General features: G+C 37.3%; 1 protein-coding gene across 1 annotated transcript; it reads left to right on the plus strand.

The window, feature by feature from the left end:
- Positions 1–1,254: 1,254 nt before the first annotated feature.
- Positions 1,255–12,198, plus strand: LOC106485253 (bile acid receptor-like). Its single transcript, XM_013943569.2, has 11 exons — positions 1,255–1,273; positions 5,801–5,927; positions 7,036–7,401; positions 8,030–8,170; positions 8,813–8,952; positions 9,042–9,146; positions 9,243–9,342; positions 10,526–10,654; positions 11,185–11,304; positions 11,699–11,812; positions 11,955–12,198. The coding sequence occupies exons 2-11, from the start codon at positions 5,837–5,839 to the stop codon at positions 12,191–12,193; spliced, it is 1,545 nt and encodes a 514-aa protein (XP_013799023.1). The 5' UTR covers positions 1,255–1,273; positions 5,801–5,836; the 3' UTR covers positions 12,194–12,198.
- The last annotated feature ends 189 nt before the right edge of the window (positions 12,199–12,387 follow it).

The following is a 12,387-nucleotide window of genomic DNA, read 5'->3' on the forward strand; positions in this document are numbered from 1 at the left end:
CCTTTGCCACCACACATGACCAATTTAAAGATTTGAAAGCCCCCAAAAATCTGCAAGATGCTCAAATAAGATCTGGGAGTTAATTTTTTTTCTTTTCTTGAAAGGCCAGACTCAACAATTTCACTTCCAAAGACTCAGTCACAGATTCCTAAATGGAGTCAGACTACGTGGAAATAAGTAACATGTTCTTCTCTGGAGCCTATGAAATATAGATAAAGCTCTCCTTTGAAGGGTAATGTCAGCTTGCTGTGTATTCTGCCACAGATCTGTGAAAACCTGTTGTCCCCAAAAGTCTATTTTAAGTGACTCTGCAGTAAGGTAACCAACAAGAACTGAGTTCTTCCCTTTGCCATGTAGCTCCACTAAGTCTACAACAGAACAGTTTTACTGAGGTAATATCAAGAATTGCTCTTACACAGAAGTAAAGTGACCCTCATTCTGGAATTAAGACATCTGCCACCTTCTATGCATCATGTTAGGCAGCAAGCGTAATGACATGATGCTTAACTAGAAAATGCCTTCACCAAAAAATCACATCTCATTATCTAGGAAGTGATGAAAATCACAAGTCGCAATGACTAATTTACAAAAATATGTTCATAATGAAAGAACTTCTTAGTTTTTATAAGAACTAAATTTTACAAAATTAATGGCAACAAAAGTTGCTAACAAGTCACTGTCTGTTCTGGAGGTACAGATTAATCGTGGGCATGCTGCATTAGCACAGGTATGTCAGAGTTAGAATATACAGAACGAGATAAGTGTTTTGTGTTTGGAGATACTGGCCTAACCAAATGTTCCCAAACTCAATTATCATTTACTGTAGATATATCAAACTAATACTACTGCGCCAATTTCTCTGACCAGACAATCAACATTATCTGTTAACATTCAGATATGTCGGTGTTAAGCAATCTAAATGGGAGAATTTCAGATTCTACCAAGAAAGCAAAATATTTAGTAATCGGACTGGGAGAACTCTGGGAAACAGTGACGTGAGGGTCCCCATGGCCTCTGTCCCTGATGACCCAGTTATTATTTGATTTATGTGGACTTGCAGCTGCCCTTGCTTCGACCCCAGGAAAGGCTGTGTGGGAAGTTCGTGTCTCAGAGCCTGTAGCATTGCTCTGCAGAGTGTCTGGAGCCTAGCGTATGCAAAGAAACTGATAAATAGGGAAAAGGCCCGGTTTGCTCCAGCTGGACTCAGAGCTGGAATCACTGCTACATCCCAACAGACTTGCTCTGGGAAGAAGAGACTCTCTCTGGAACTAGCGTAAGTATTTCATTCACTGCTCTGAATGCTTTGGGATTGCAAAGTGTTATTCTAGCCATAAACCAATTTGCCATGTGAAAATATCTGAGGCGTTGTTTTTTTGTTTGCTTTTGAAATGGCTGATTAAATTAAAATAGAAAACAGACATTTTAAAATTAGGCATCCTAGCTGCCAAGAATTTGTTCCATCAGTACTGTAACTACATATTCTGCTCTGTGGTGCACAATTATTTTGGAGGACGAAGGGATGTAATTCTCTTTTCAGAAAGTAAGGTGGAAACACCAAATTTCAGCACCAAATAGTACCATTTCATTCATATTTTGTGAAATATTTTGAAACTGAAGAGCCCTGGATCACATTCAGGATGGGATTTATTACTAAGACTTACCTGCATCTGACAAACAGAGTGAAGTAAACCAACTTTAGCTTAGTTATTTGCTTCCTTCCCCAAGGTACCAGGAAAACTGTAAGTTACAAAGAACCCCTAACCTCTTATTTTACAATATATATAAAATATACCTTTGAAAAAGATATTAAAAAAATTAAGCTATGCTTTCCAGAAGAAAAAAAAAGAACCCCGTTTAACACTGTTATAGAAATGTACTGCCTAGTGCCACTGCTTGTTCATTATGCTTGCTACAAGGTATGTTAAATAAATGTTGAAGACCTTCAGCATGAGTTCCTAACATTCCCTTTAAACAAAAAAATTCCCAATGACACAACTGTCAAAATATTTATGATAGCAGTTAAAGTACTGTCAATGCAGACATCTTAAAGAGCTCCCTGGAGAATCTTCTACAAGAAATATACTTTGCATTGTAATAAATTTGATAATACAAGCTGATGATATTTTACTTTATGATATAGTATTTTATGGCAATAAAAATTATAAAAAACAGCTTATGCCATAAATAACAATAATCAGATTCACTATATGTATTCTAGCCTGAATATGTACATTCTGTTAAATGACTAACTGTTCTGTGGTCACGTCTTACTTTCATCAATTAACTGCTTTTTTTTTTAACAGTTTCCATCTTTGATGAATTGAAAAGTCTTTCCATTAGGACTAATAACTGAATGTTGCTGAATTTCTATATTAGATGGATAACCAAACCCCTGAATAACATATATTTCACTTTATACTGAATGTTATTTGTTGAGAAGACTGATCACTGACAAAACTAACCTGTAAAAGAACAACTTTGTCAAAACTGCTTAAGCAACTTAGACTCTAAGTCACATCTTCCTTTGGAAAAAAAAAAAAGACTCTCTCAGGTTGCAGAGACTTTTAAAATAAAGTTTTCCAAATGATCAAGATTTCACATGTGAAAATACCCAGCAAGAACAGCTCCTCAGAAGTAACTGGGAAGAAGGTAAACCAGGATACAGCATGTATCTTTATGCAGATGAAATTTACTCCCAAGTCAGTTTGCCTCACAAAGGACTAAGAGTTTCATCCTAACTGTGTTAATGCTTGTGATTCTACAAAACAGGTTACTAAAGATCTCAGCTTCTTTTGTTTTAAATTATTCCCACTTTTTAGGTTAAAGACCTTTATACATCATCTCTGGGAAGATATTCCTTTTTTGTTTTCTTTCTAAAGCATGCACATATAAAAAAGTACGGCTATATTTTGAATACCCAGAAAGGAGAAAAATGGATATAAAATATTATGGTTTGGGAACGGCATAGCTGTCATTGACCATGCTCTAGGTGACCCTGCTTGAGCAGGGGGGGTGGACTAGATGATCTCCAGAGGTCCCTTCCAACCTCAACCACTCTATGATTCTGTGAAAACACCCAAAGCTCTTCCCCCAGTCTGATTTCAAATTTGTCCAAGTTATTGTTTTGCAAATTACATATTGGACATGTGTGTTGCATTCTGTCAAGTATTCCACCAACTTCAGAGTCTGTAGCTAAGCTTTGTGCGCATGCAGAATTTACTTCGTTGCATGGCAAAGGGTTAATGAATGTATATGTGGGCTGAAGACATGTCCTTGAAGTCATGGTTCACTCCTAGTGAGGTGTGAGAGATTAGGGATGGCTACTGAACTCTTGGGAGATCAGCACATATAGCATTGCAAAAGTTCATTGACTCCTAAAATTTGGAGGAGTCTTCTGTCCTGCTGACTGACTCAAATACAAAGAACAGAATATTTCAAAAGGCCACAGATTGTAACACGTGATTACTGTAATCAGTTTTACAAATCATAAAACTTTCCTGTCCTAGAGAATTAAGTTCCTTCCTTAGATTATCTTACTCTGTTTTCCATAATTTTGTCTTAACAAGCCTAATGCAATTTCATATCAGAACAATTCTCAAATGTTAGGAAACGCAACTATTAACATTTACGCACAGGCATTCTGACAATTAAGTCTCATTTCAAGAAAGTATAGCATTCCTCAAATAAACATGGGATTTAATACTAATATTGTTACGGCATTCTCTTAATTGAAGAGCTTCAATTTGCAAAGTCCCATTCTCAGCTGGAAATTCTGGAGTTACATTGATAACTTCTATTAGTGTAAGAATCAGTAAGAGGGGCCAAATCCTCATATCCATTCTCATACAATCAAGTAAGTAGTGAAAACTTTGCCTACTTAAAGTCTGATTCAAAGCTTTAGGATGTCTAATGAACTGCAACACCTTCCATTTGGTAATACACGTTTCATACTCCTAATTTACATGTGAGATAGACTGGATCAGTGTAATTTTATTTTATCTTCTGATTTTTAATTTTATGTTCTAATCTTTTCTATTATTATTATTATTATTTAAAGAAACTACTGGAATCCAGAAACACACTTCTTCAGCAAATACACATTTTTGATGAAAAAAAAATGTAGACTTTGCCCAGGCCAAATTGATCTTGCTGATAAGGACCTCATGATTCAGTGAGTCATTTCTGTTTCAACCAAATATTTACTAGCAGAGATAACATAAAAGCAGCATTCCAGTCCCACTGCATCTTTTCACCTTCTGCTGGCAACACAAAGGGAAAGTATTCAGTTCCAAAGATATGTCCAATCTGGGGGGAAGGACATGTATATTTCAAGATATGACTTCAGTTCAGACTCCCTGAAATGATACATTCATTTTCTCAGCTGTAATAGTTAGGCACAGGTATTGCACAAAGCCTAATATGTGAGTCTTTCAAAGATATTTAAACCCAAATAGTTAATTCTGCAAGAGGCAGAGATACATAGTCCTGTGGTATACACAAGACTTAGATTTGCTATTTCTTCCAAATATTTATTTGCCTTTTTCATCTTTCTTGTCCTTCCTATCTGCTCAAGAAAAGCCTATAAACGGTTCACTGGCAAAGTGTCTTGCAGAGTGTTTACTCTGCAGACATCAGATACAACATACTTTTAACCAGTGAGGCTCTCACCTACATTCCACAGTGCAGAGGAAAAAGAAGGGCCAAGGAAAAAGCACTTCCTACTTAACACTGTAGCGGCTACTCCAGTATCGCTCAGTTGCTGAAGTAATACTAGAGCTTGCCTGTACATATATATACAAACTCAAAACCAGCTCACACTAGTCTCCATACAGATATTCTTTTTTTCTTTTTTTAAACCTCTCTTTTAAGAATTTTTAGAACACACTTTTTTTAGAACCTCTCTACAAAGGAAAGTTACTGAACAATAAGATAGTTTTGAAATCAAAGTACAATAGCTATTCTGCACCAACTGTGTCACTGAAAGTTCTTAGTACACTTTGTTATAGTGAATGTAGGGCTAACTACAGACAGTCAAAGCATCCAAACAGGAGCCTAGGTTCCTTCAACAATCAAAGGACAGAGAAAAGCAACACTAGAAGGCAATACATCCTACATGAGATTTGATTTTTTGGCCCTTCAGAGGAGACTCTCAACTCTTGAAGGCATATGGGCTTTTAAATGTGGAACCCAATCTAAATTAGACAGTGCCTAAGTGGGGCAAAGCCAGGTCTTAGTGCATAAAAGAGCATTTGCACGGGGAGGAAGAGCGATGTTGGCTTTTCCAGGCTATTGTCCTATATTTACATGCTCCAAATCTGGATAAAAAGTGAATGAAGCAAAGTTACTGAAAGCCAATCTTTGTGAAGAAACAAAGTCCACAAATTTCACATTTCTGCAGATGCCCTAACTCATTCTGCAAGCAAGTTTTTTCTATCCAGGGAAGCTCCTTTTAATTTCTTCACGGTGAGAATTCACCAATGGTTAGGCTAATTTCCCCAAATTGTTCTGTGTAAAATCAGTAGCTGAAGAGTTCTAAATACAGTACTAAATTCAGTAGCTGAAGAGTTCTAAATACACCTTGAAGATGTATAAATGGACTCTATACCCAATTCTTACTATTAGTACAAGCCAACATTTTGCAAACTCATTGCAAGTGTTGTGTGACTTTACATCACCTCTGATTTTCTTATGATATGCAAATAGTTTCATATCCTGGAATTTCCTGTTTTCAGCTCCTTAGCTAATCCTACCCAGCCATTCTTTCTCAAGTGATGTTTCTCTTACATTTCCATTTCTCTAGGTTTCCTTCTCAAAAGTCTATTGTACGCCAAAGTGGATGAAACAGTGCAATTTGGAGCAGAATATGGCAAATACATTTGTCACAGTACCTGATGGGTATTGTCTTGCTGAGCCCATACAGTATTATGGTGAGTAAAGCAGAATTTTAATACTAAGAAAAATCAGTATAGTAAAATGAATGTCTGTGGGAATTACCATTCTTTTCTTCATTTTAATTTATCTTTACAAAGCTCTTAGAAAGCCACACATTTGACTACCAAGCCCATATTTCAAATATGTTCAAATATATTTGACTTGCATGAAGAAGCTACGGGTTTTATTACTGTATTCCAGACACATTATAAAGAGATGATGGTTATTACTCTATAGCTTACAAAACTATAATTGCAATCAGTAATCTAATTTTGGATGAGTAAAAGCAAGACCTATTGTCTAGTAGAAACAGAAGGACCTTCAGTCTGCTTTAAAAAACCCTCCAATTTATTTTTACAGAGATTTGAATAAGCACAAAATTGAACAGGATACATGCTGCATGAGCTTTCTTCAGTATAACTGTGTAAATTTGACAAGGTGGTTGAATCAAATGAAAATACTGTAACCAGAAAAGCAGGAAGAAACTCTCTTCAAAATTCTGTACAAACATGTTGCTAAAAATCAAATTTCATAACTATATAGGATGACATGTGGAAAAATATTAAATAAAACAGGCCTTTGATTTTTACTCTACTGGATACTGACTTTGAGACTCATACCACAGGAAATATTACCACTCCAGAATTTCTGAAACATCTTTCTCAGATTCTTGATGTTTATTTTATAATATTATGCCTAAAATATGTATCAGTAACAAACATTTCATTCATTAACAAATTCACTTACTTACGGGAAAAATATTCTTCTGTAATGAGGAAAACAAAATAAAAACAACATGAAAGTATAAATCTGAAGGTAACTATATACTCAGTTGACACATGATATTCAATTAATTACTAACAAGAATCGAGTGGCACCCACATGATATTGCCCAAACTGTTACCAAGCCATTTTTACTACACCTAAGATTTTACTTAAGAACATTACAGGCAGTACATTTAAAAAGAATGAGTCATTGAAAATGTGTTCCTCTAATATTTATGCTTAAATATTTAATCTATAAAATGTAAAAAAAACTTCAAGTAGCTGACATCAAGATATTCTCCAGGTTTTTTATTTAATCTCAATTTCTTTTTTATCTAGATGTTTTACCAGAGCACATCAATTATCAGCTGCAAGACACAGATTTTCAGACCACTCCTTACTGCCAGTATTCCACAGTTCAGTTTCCTCCTCCAGTACTACAGTCACAACCTTCACAATCCCAATACAGTACATATAGCCTGGACTCTCAATACAGCGATGGGCAGTATATAATCAGCAACTGTGAACTAAACAAGCCCCCTTTCATGGCTTCCCACATTGATGACAGTGGATATCAAGGACTAAAAAGGCCAAGATTAAACCATTCTTCCTTGCGAATGAAGGGACAGGAAGAACTGTGTGTTGTGTGTGGTGACAAGGCCTCAGGTTATCACTACAATGCACTTACCTGTGAAGGTTGTAAAGGTAAGAGGAGAATAAGTTTATCTGTATCTTACCCAGGAATGTTGCCCCACAGTGCTCAACATAATATGGTAAGATTTCACACCTGTGATTTTAAAGGAACAGATTTCATTAATTTTTAAGTTGACATTTCTACAGAGGTTTGTACATTATTTAAGGAACTCTTTCTATAAGAGGCTGACTCCAGATTCACATTTTTATAACATCTTTTGAAGAAATATTTTCACAGTATATATTTAACACAAGCATTTCATGCAACTGATTTTGGTATCAGTTATTCACTAGAATGGTGTCTGTTTAAGCAGGTTCTGATTTTCTCATAACAGTTATTACAGAGTTACTTCAGTGTTATTAGTTTTACTTGCTATTAAATTTAAATAAAAATAAACAATTATTTACTACCTATACTTTTAGCTTCCTAAACAGGAGTTGTCTTGATCAGGTAAGGAAAACAGCGATTAATATTAGTTAGAAAGTACTAACAAGTCATTATTATTGTGCTGTTAAAGACCAAATTTAAAATCAAGGTGATGCTTTAATTGTAAAAAAAACCCTAAACCTTAGTTCTTTAGATCATTATGAGATAAAGGTCCTTAGATCTCTTCAGTCATAACCTGATTCTTGTCTGTAGGCTTCTTTCGACGTAGCATTACTAAAAATGCAGTGTATCGATGCAAGAATGGTGGTCACTGTGAAATGGACATGTACATGCGAAGAAAGTGTCAGGAATGTCGCTTGAAGAAGTGTAAAGCTGTGGGAATGCTAGCAGAATGTAAGTGCTCCTTCTCTGCTGGCTACTTTTATAATCAACTCTGACAAATTCTTTCTCAAAAACTATCCCTTCTCCTCATTAGAGCTAAAGGGTATTGGTCTAAATTTCATTTTGCTGTAGGAAAATTTAACTTTGGAGTCCATAGGTCCGTAGGATCTGCAGCATCGCCCTCTGCAGAAACCATCAGTATTTGGAAAGTATCTACTGAAGTTATGAAGACTGCTGTTCAAAGAGCTTACACATACATACACACACACACAAAAAATTACTACCAAGAGGCAGCTAAATATCCTGAACCTTGACAGAACAGCCATAAGCATATCAGACGCACTTTCATGTTTGAAAAAAAATTTTTTTTTTTTTGCCTAATATTTTTTCATGAACAATTCTCATGCTTGCATGTCACAGAGCCACAAGCAAAATAACATGAGAAGACTGCAGACACTCAGGCCTTTGATGGATACTGAACACAAATTCACCTAATGAATAGTGTTTTGCCATATTCTCTAGGAAACAGAGTTCCTTACAGGTTACAGCTCCTGCAATGCCAGACACACGTTATCTATAATAATATAAGTGATCATTTCACATGGTAATTAATTTGAAAATATATGCATTGATACACACTTCTATGCCTCACAGGTTTGCTGACTGAAGTACAGTGCAAGTCAAAGCGACTCAGGAAAAATTTCAAACAGAAGAGCAGTTTCCTTTGCAACATAAAACTAGAAGATGAGGGACTGAATAGTAAGCACGTATCATCTACAACAAGACCTGGAAAAGTGGGATGTTTTTCTGTTTGAAATATCTCTTTTTATCATTTATTTTTGCCTTAACGCATTGTCATTTGATTGATTTATTTTTTTAACAGATCCCAGAGAAAATGGAACTCACTCCAGGAGAACATCAACTCCTTGACCACATTGTAGCAGCACATCAAAAATACACAATTCCCCTTGAGGAAGCAAAGAAGTTTGTATGTATACAGAACAATCAACCTGCATTACTGACTTATTATTATCCTAAACACTATATTTGGTTATATCAAAAGTCTAAACACTCTTTCATGCAGCTACAAGAAACTGCAAGTCCAGAGGAAAGTTTTCTGCGTCTCTCTGAGACAGCAGTTGTTCATGTACAAGTGTTAGTGGATTTCACAAAAAGACTCCCAGGTAAGTTCCTTCTTTTGGAAAATGTTACTCTAAGTCTGACACATTATTTTAAGAGGCAGATACCATATTGGTGGCATGCACCTGAGAAAAATATAAGCTTTAAGAAAATTCTTATTCAACTGATTACCTCATCTTCAAACACTAATGATCAGGATTACCATTTGCCAGTAGTTCCCTACATTCTCTTTCATGAGGACAAATTTGGACTGTCTCCAAAGTTTTTCTATAATTAGATTTCTTTTCCATGTCTGACACGGAATAGAGACATTTTCTGAAAATTATATCTACTTCAAAATACTATCCTGAGCAAATTATTATTTTAACACATACTCTGAAATCCAATTCAGTTTGCAATTTATTATAGTCATCAAAGATAAAATAGATGTACCTTCAAAGAAAAGGCAGCACAGGAGGGATGTACCAGATGATCCTAACTCATATTTTCCTATAATACAAGCACAAGGGAGCATGCAATTAAATCCACTGCATTTTAATATAATGTTGATGAAATAACATTTGATGGGGAGGTTGATAATTTGTTCATTACTTTAAGTTGTAAAACTCACTGACAAAAGTCAATTGACATGTTTAAAGCAGGCATTTGATGTAATTTATTTAGTATCAGTGGTAGCACTACTATGGAACAGGTCTGAGAGGATGGATGAGTTGTTTGTTTTCTTAAAGTTGTGTTTCATGCTCTGCTTTGATCAGGATTAAGAACAGGATTAAGTTCCTTTGCTCTTGAATTATAAATGCAGATAATGCGTTAGTCAAAAGATGAACACAATTAAAAAAAGATCAGATATCAATGGATAAGGAGAATATCCATATTCACTGAGCAATATAACAAATTTATAAGGCATTAGGCCACATGACATATATCAGGTAACAATGGCATGTTAGGAAGAAATTTTTGATAAAGTCTTGCTTATTCCTAAATTTGTCTTTTTTAATCTTCCTCTGAATCTTCTAACACTGGACACTGCCAACAGCACAAAACCTTTTTGTCTGGTCTGCAAAGTAGCAAGAAAGACCCCAAGAGTCTACTCTTTGGTACACAGGTCTTTTAAATACATCTCCTCCTTTCCATTAAAGATATTTATTAAAATATCATTTTATCAACTCATGTTAGGGGCATAAAGGCAGCCACAGCTTCAAGTCTTAACAACATCTTTCTCTGCAGGATTTGGAAGTTTAGCTAGTGAAGATCAAATTGCGCTGCTAAAAGGGTCAACAGTTGAAGCAATGTTTTTGCATTCAGCCCAGATATATAACCAAAGAATCAGTGAATGCCAATCATCAACAAGTGAAAGTAAGTTTGACTAATAAGCTTTGTATTAACACCAGTAGTTCAGCCATTTTGAAACAACTTCCATTCATTTTTATTCACCGAATCTCAAGTAATTGCCTACTCAAACATAGCAATGTTTTACTAACAGTAATACCAGTGATGTCTACATACCTTCCATATGCATTTTTTCCACAGAGCGCCCTAAGAAGTAAAAATTAATTGGATCTCTGTTTTCCTCACACTAGTTGCTAACAAAGAGCAACAATTTTGAGTGTTTGCACAACAAATTATGGGGTAGATGGATAATATTAACTATATTAATGACATATATCATGCTAAATTTGACACGAGAGATTATTTTGACTAACAATAATGCAACAAATAAACTTGCTGCTGGATGCCAAAAAGAACTCTTTCCAATTTATCTGGTCCCTCTGCATGGGACTGAGAAAAATATACACAATTTCAGGTACATACCTGCAAAGCAGATGCAGCCAAATGTTTAAAGTAGCATGATGTTTAGCTGCGAACTGTCATCCTTCTTGCTGCAGGTCATGGAAGATTTTCTGATCATGTGACATGTTGCCACATTCAAAACCTTGAAAAGAATGCCATTTATTCCATGGAAATGTCTCACAATGAAGATAGCCCAACTTCCACTACTACCACAGGTAATGGAGGCCTCTGAAACAAAATATTTGGAAATCTGTGACTTTGCTGACCATGCTCTCCACCATGCTAAGCGATGCTGTTGGTGCAGCCTGTGCCCCCTCTCCTCCCCTCCACTCGGAGCTGGTCTGCCACCACTCAGGCACTGTTTCTTCATGGATGGAGGAGGCAGCTTTTGCCTTTGCTTATATCCTAGGATAAAGAAGTCTTGAGCTATATCAAGAGCTGCACAGCACAACTACATTAGGAATAAAAATTGTTTTCATAAAGCTTATTAACCCTTTCATGTGATGGGACAGCCTGGAACTTTAAAAGATTAGGACAAAGATGACTCATAATGGCATTGTCTGCTTCTGTACTGAAATAATATTCTGATAATTTTATTTCATTTCCAAGGTATAACCGAGGAGTTTATTACTGCGCTGTTTTACTTCTACAGAAGCATGGGAGAACTTAAAGTGACGGAGACGGAATATGCCCTGCTTGTGGCAACAACTGTGTTTTTTTCAGGTAAAACCATGAGATGAGTTGCTGTTACTTACTAGCGTGCTTTTAACTCATTTTAACTCCCCGCGCCGCGGGCCGCCGCTCCCTCAGGCGGAGCTGCGCCGCGCGCTCCCCCTAACCGCGCTCTCCCGCCGCGCTCCCGCAGACCGCCCGCTGCTGAGGAACAAGCGGCACGTGGAGGAGCTGCAGGAGCCGCTCTTGGGCATCCTCTACAAGTACTCGAAGATCCACCACCCCGAGGACCCACAGCACTTCGCTCGCCTCATCGGGCGCCTCACGGAACTGCGCACTCTAAACCACACCCACGCGGAGGTGCTGGTAACGTGGCGGACCAAGGACCCCCGGCTGACCTCCTTGCTCTGCGAGATCTGGGACCTGCACTAGGCGGCGCCGAGCCTTGCCCCCCGCAACGCAGTAAACGTGCAGCGGCGTCCCGCCGGCCGTTACTGCCGCCCCGCCCTGCGCGCGCGCGCCGCCGCTTCCCGCCTTTTCGCTCTCTCTCAGCGGGGGGCGAGCCGGGGCGCGGACGTGCTCGTCCTGGGGCGCTGCTTCTGCGGCCTACCCTTTTCTCCGAGGCC

This window comes from Apteryx mantelli, chromosome 25, assembly GCF_036417845.1.
Source record: "Apteryx mantelli isolate bAptMan1 chromosome 25, bAptMan1.hap1, whole genome shotgun sequence".
Taxonomy (NCBI): domain Eukaryota; kingdom Metazoa; phylum Chordata; class Aves; order Apterygiformes; family Apterygidae; genus Apteryx; species Apteryx mantelli.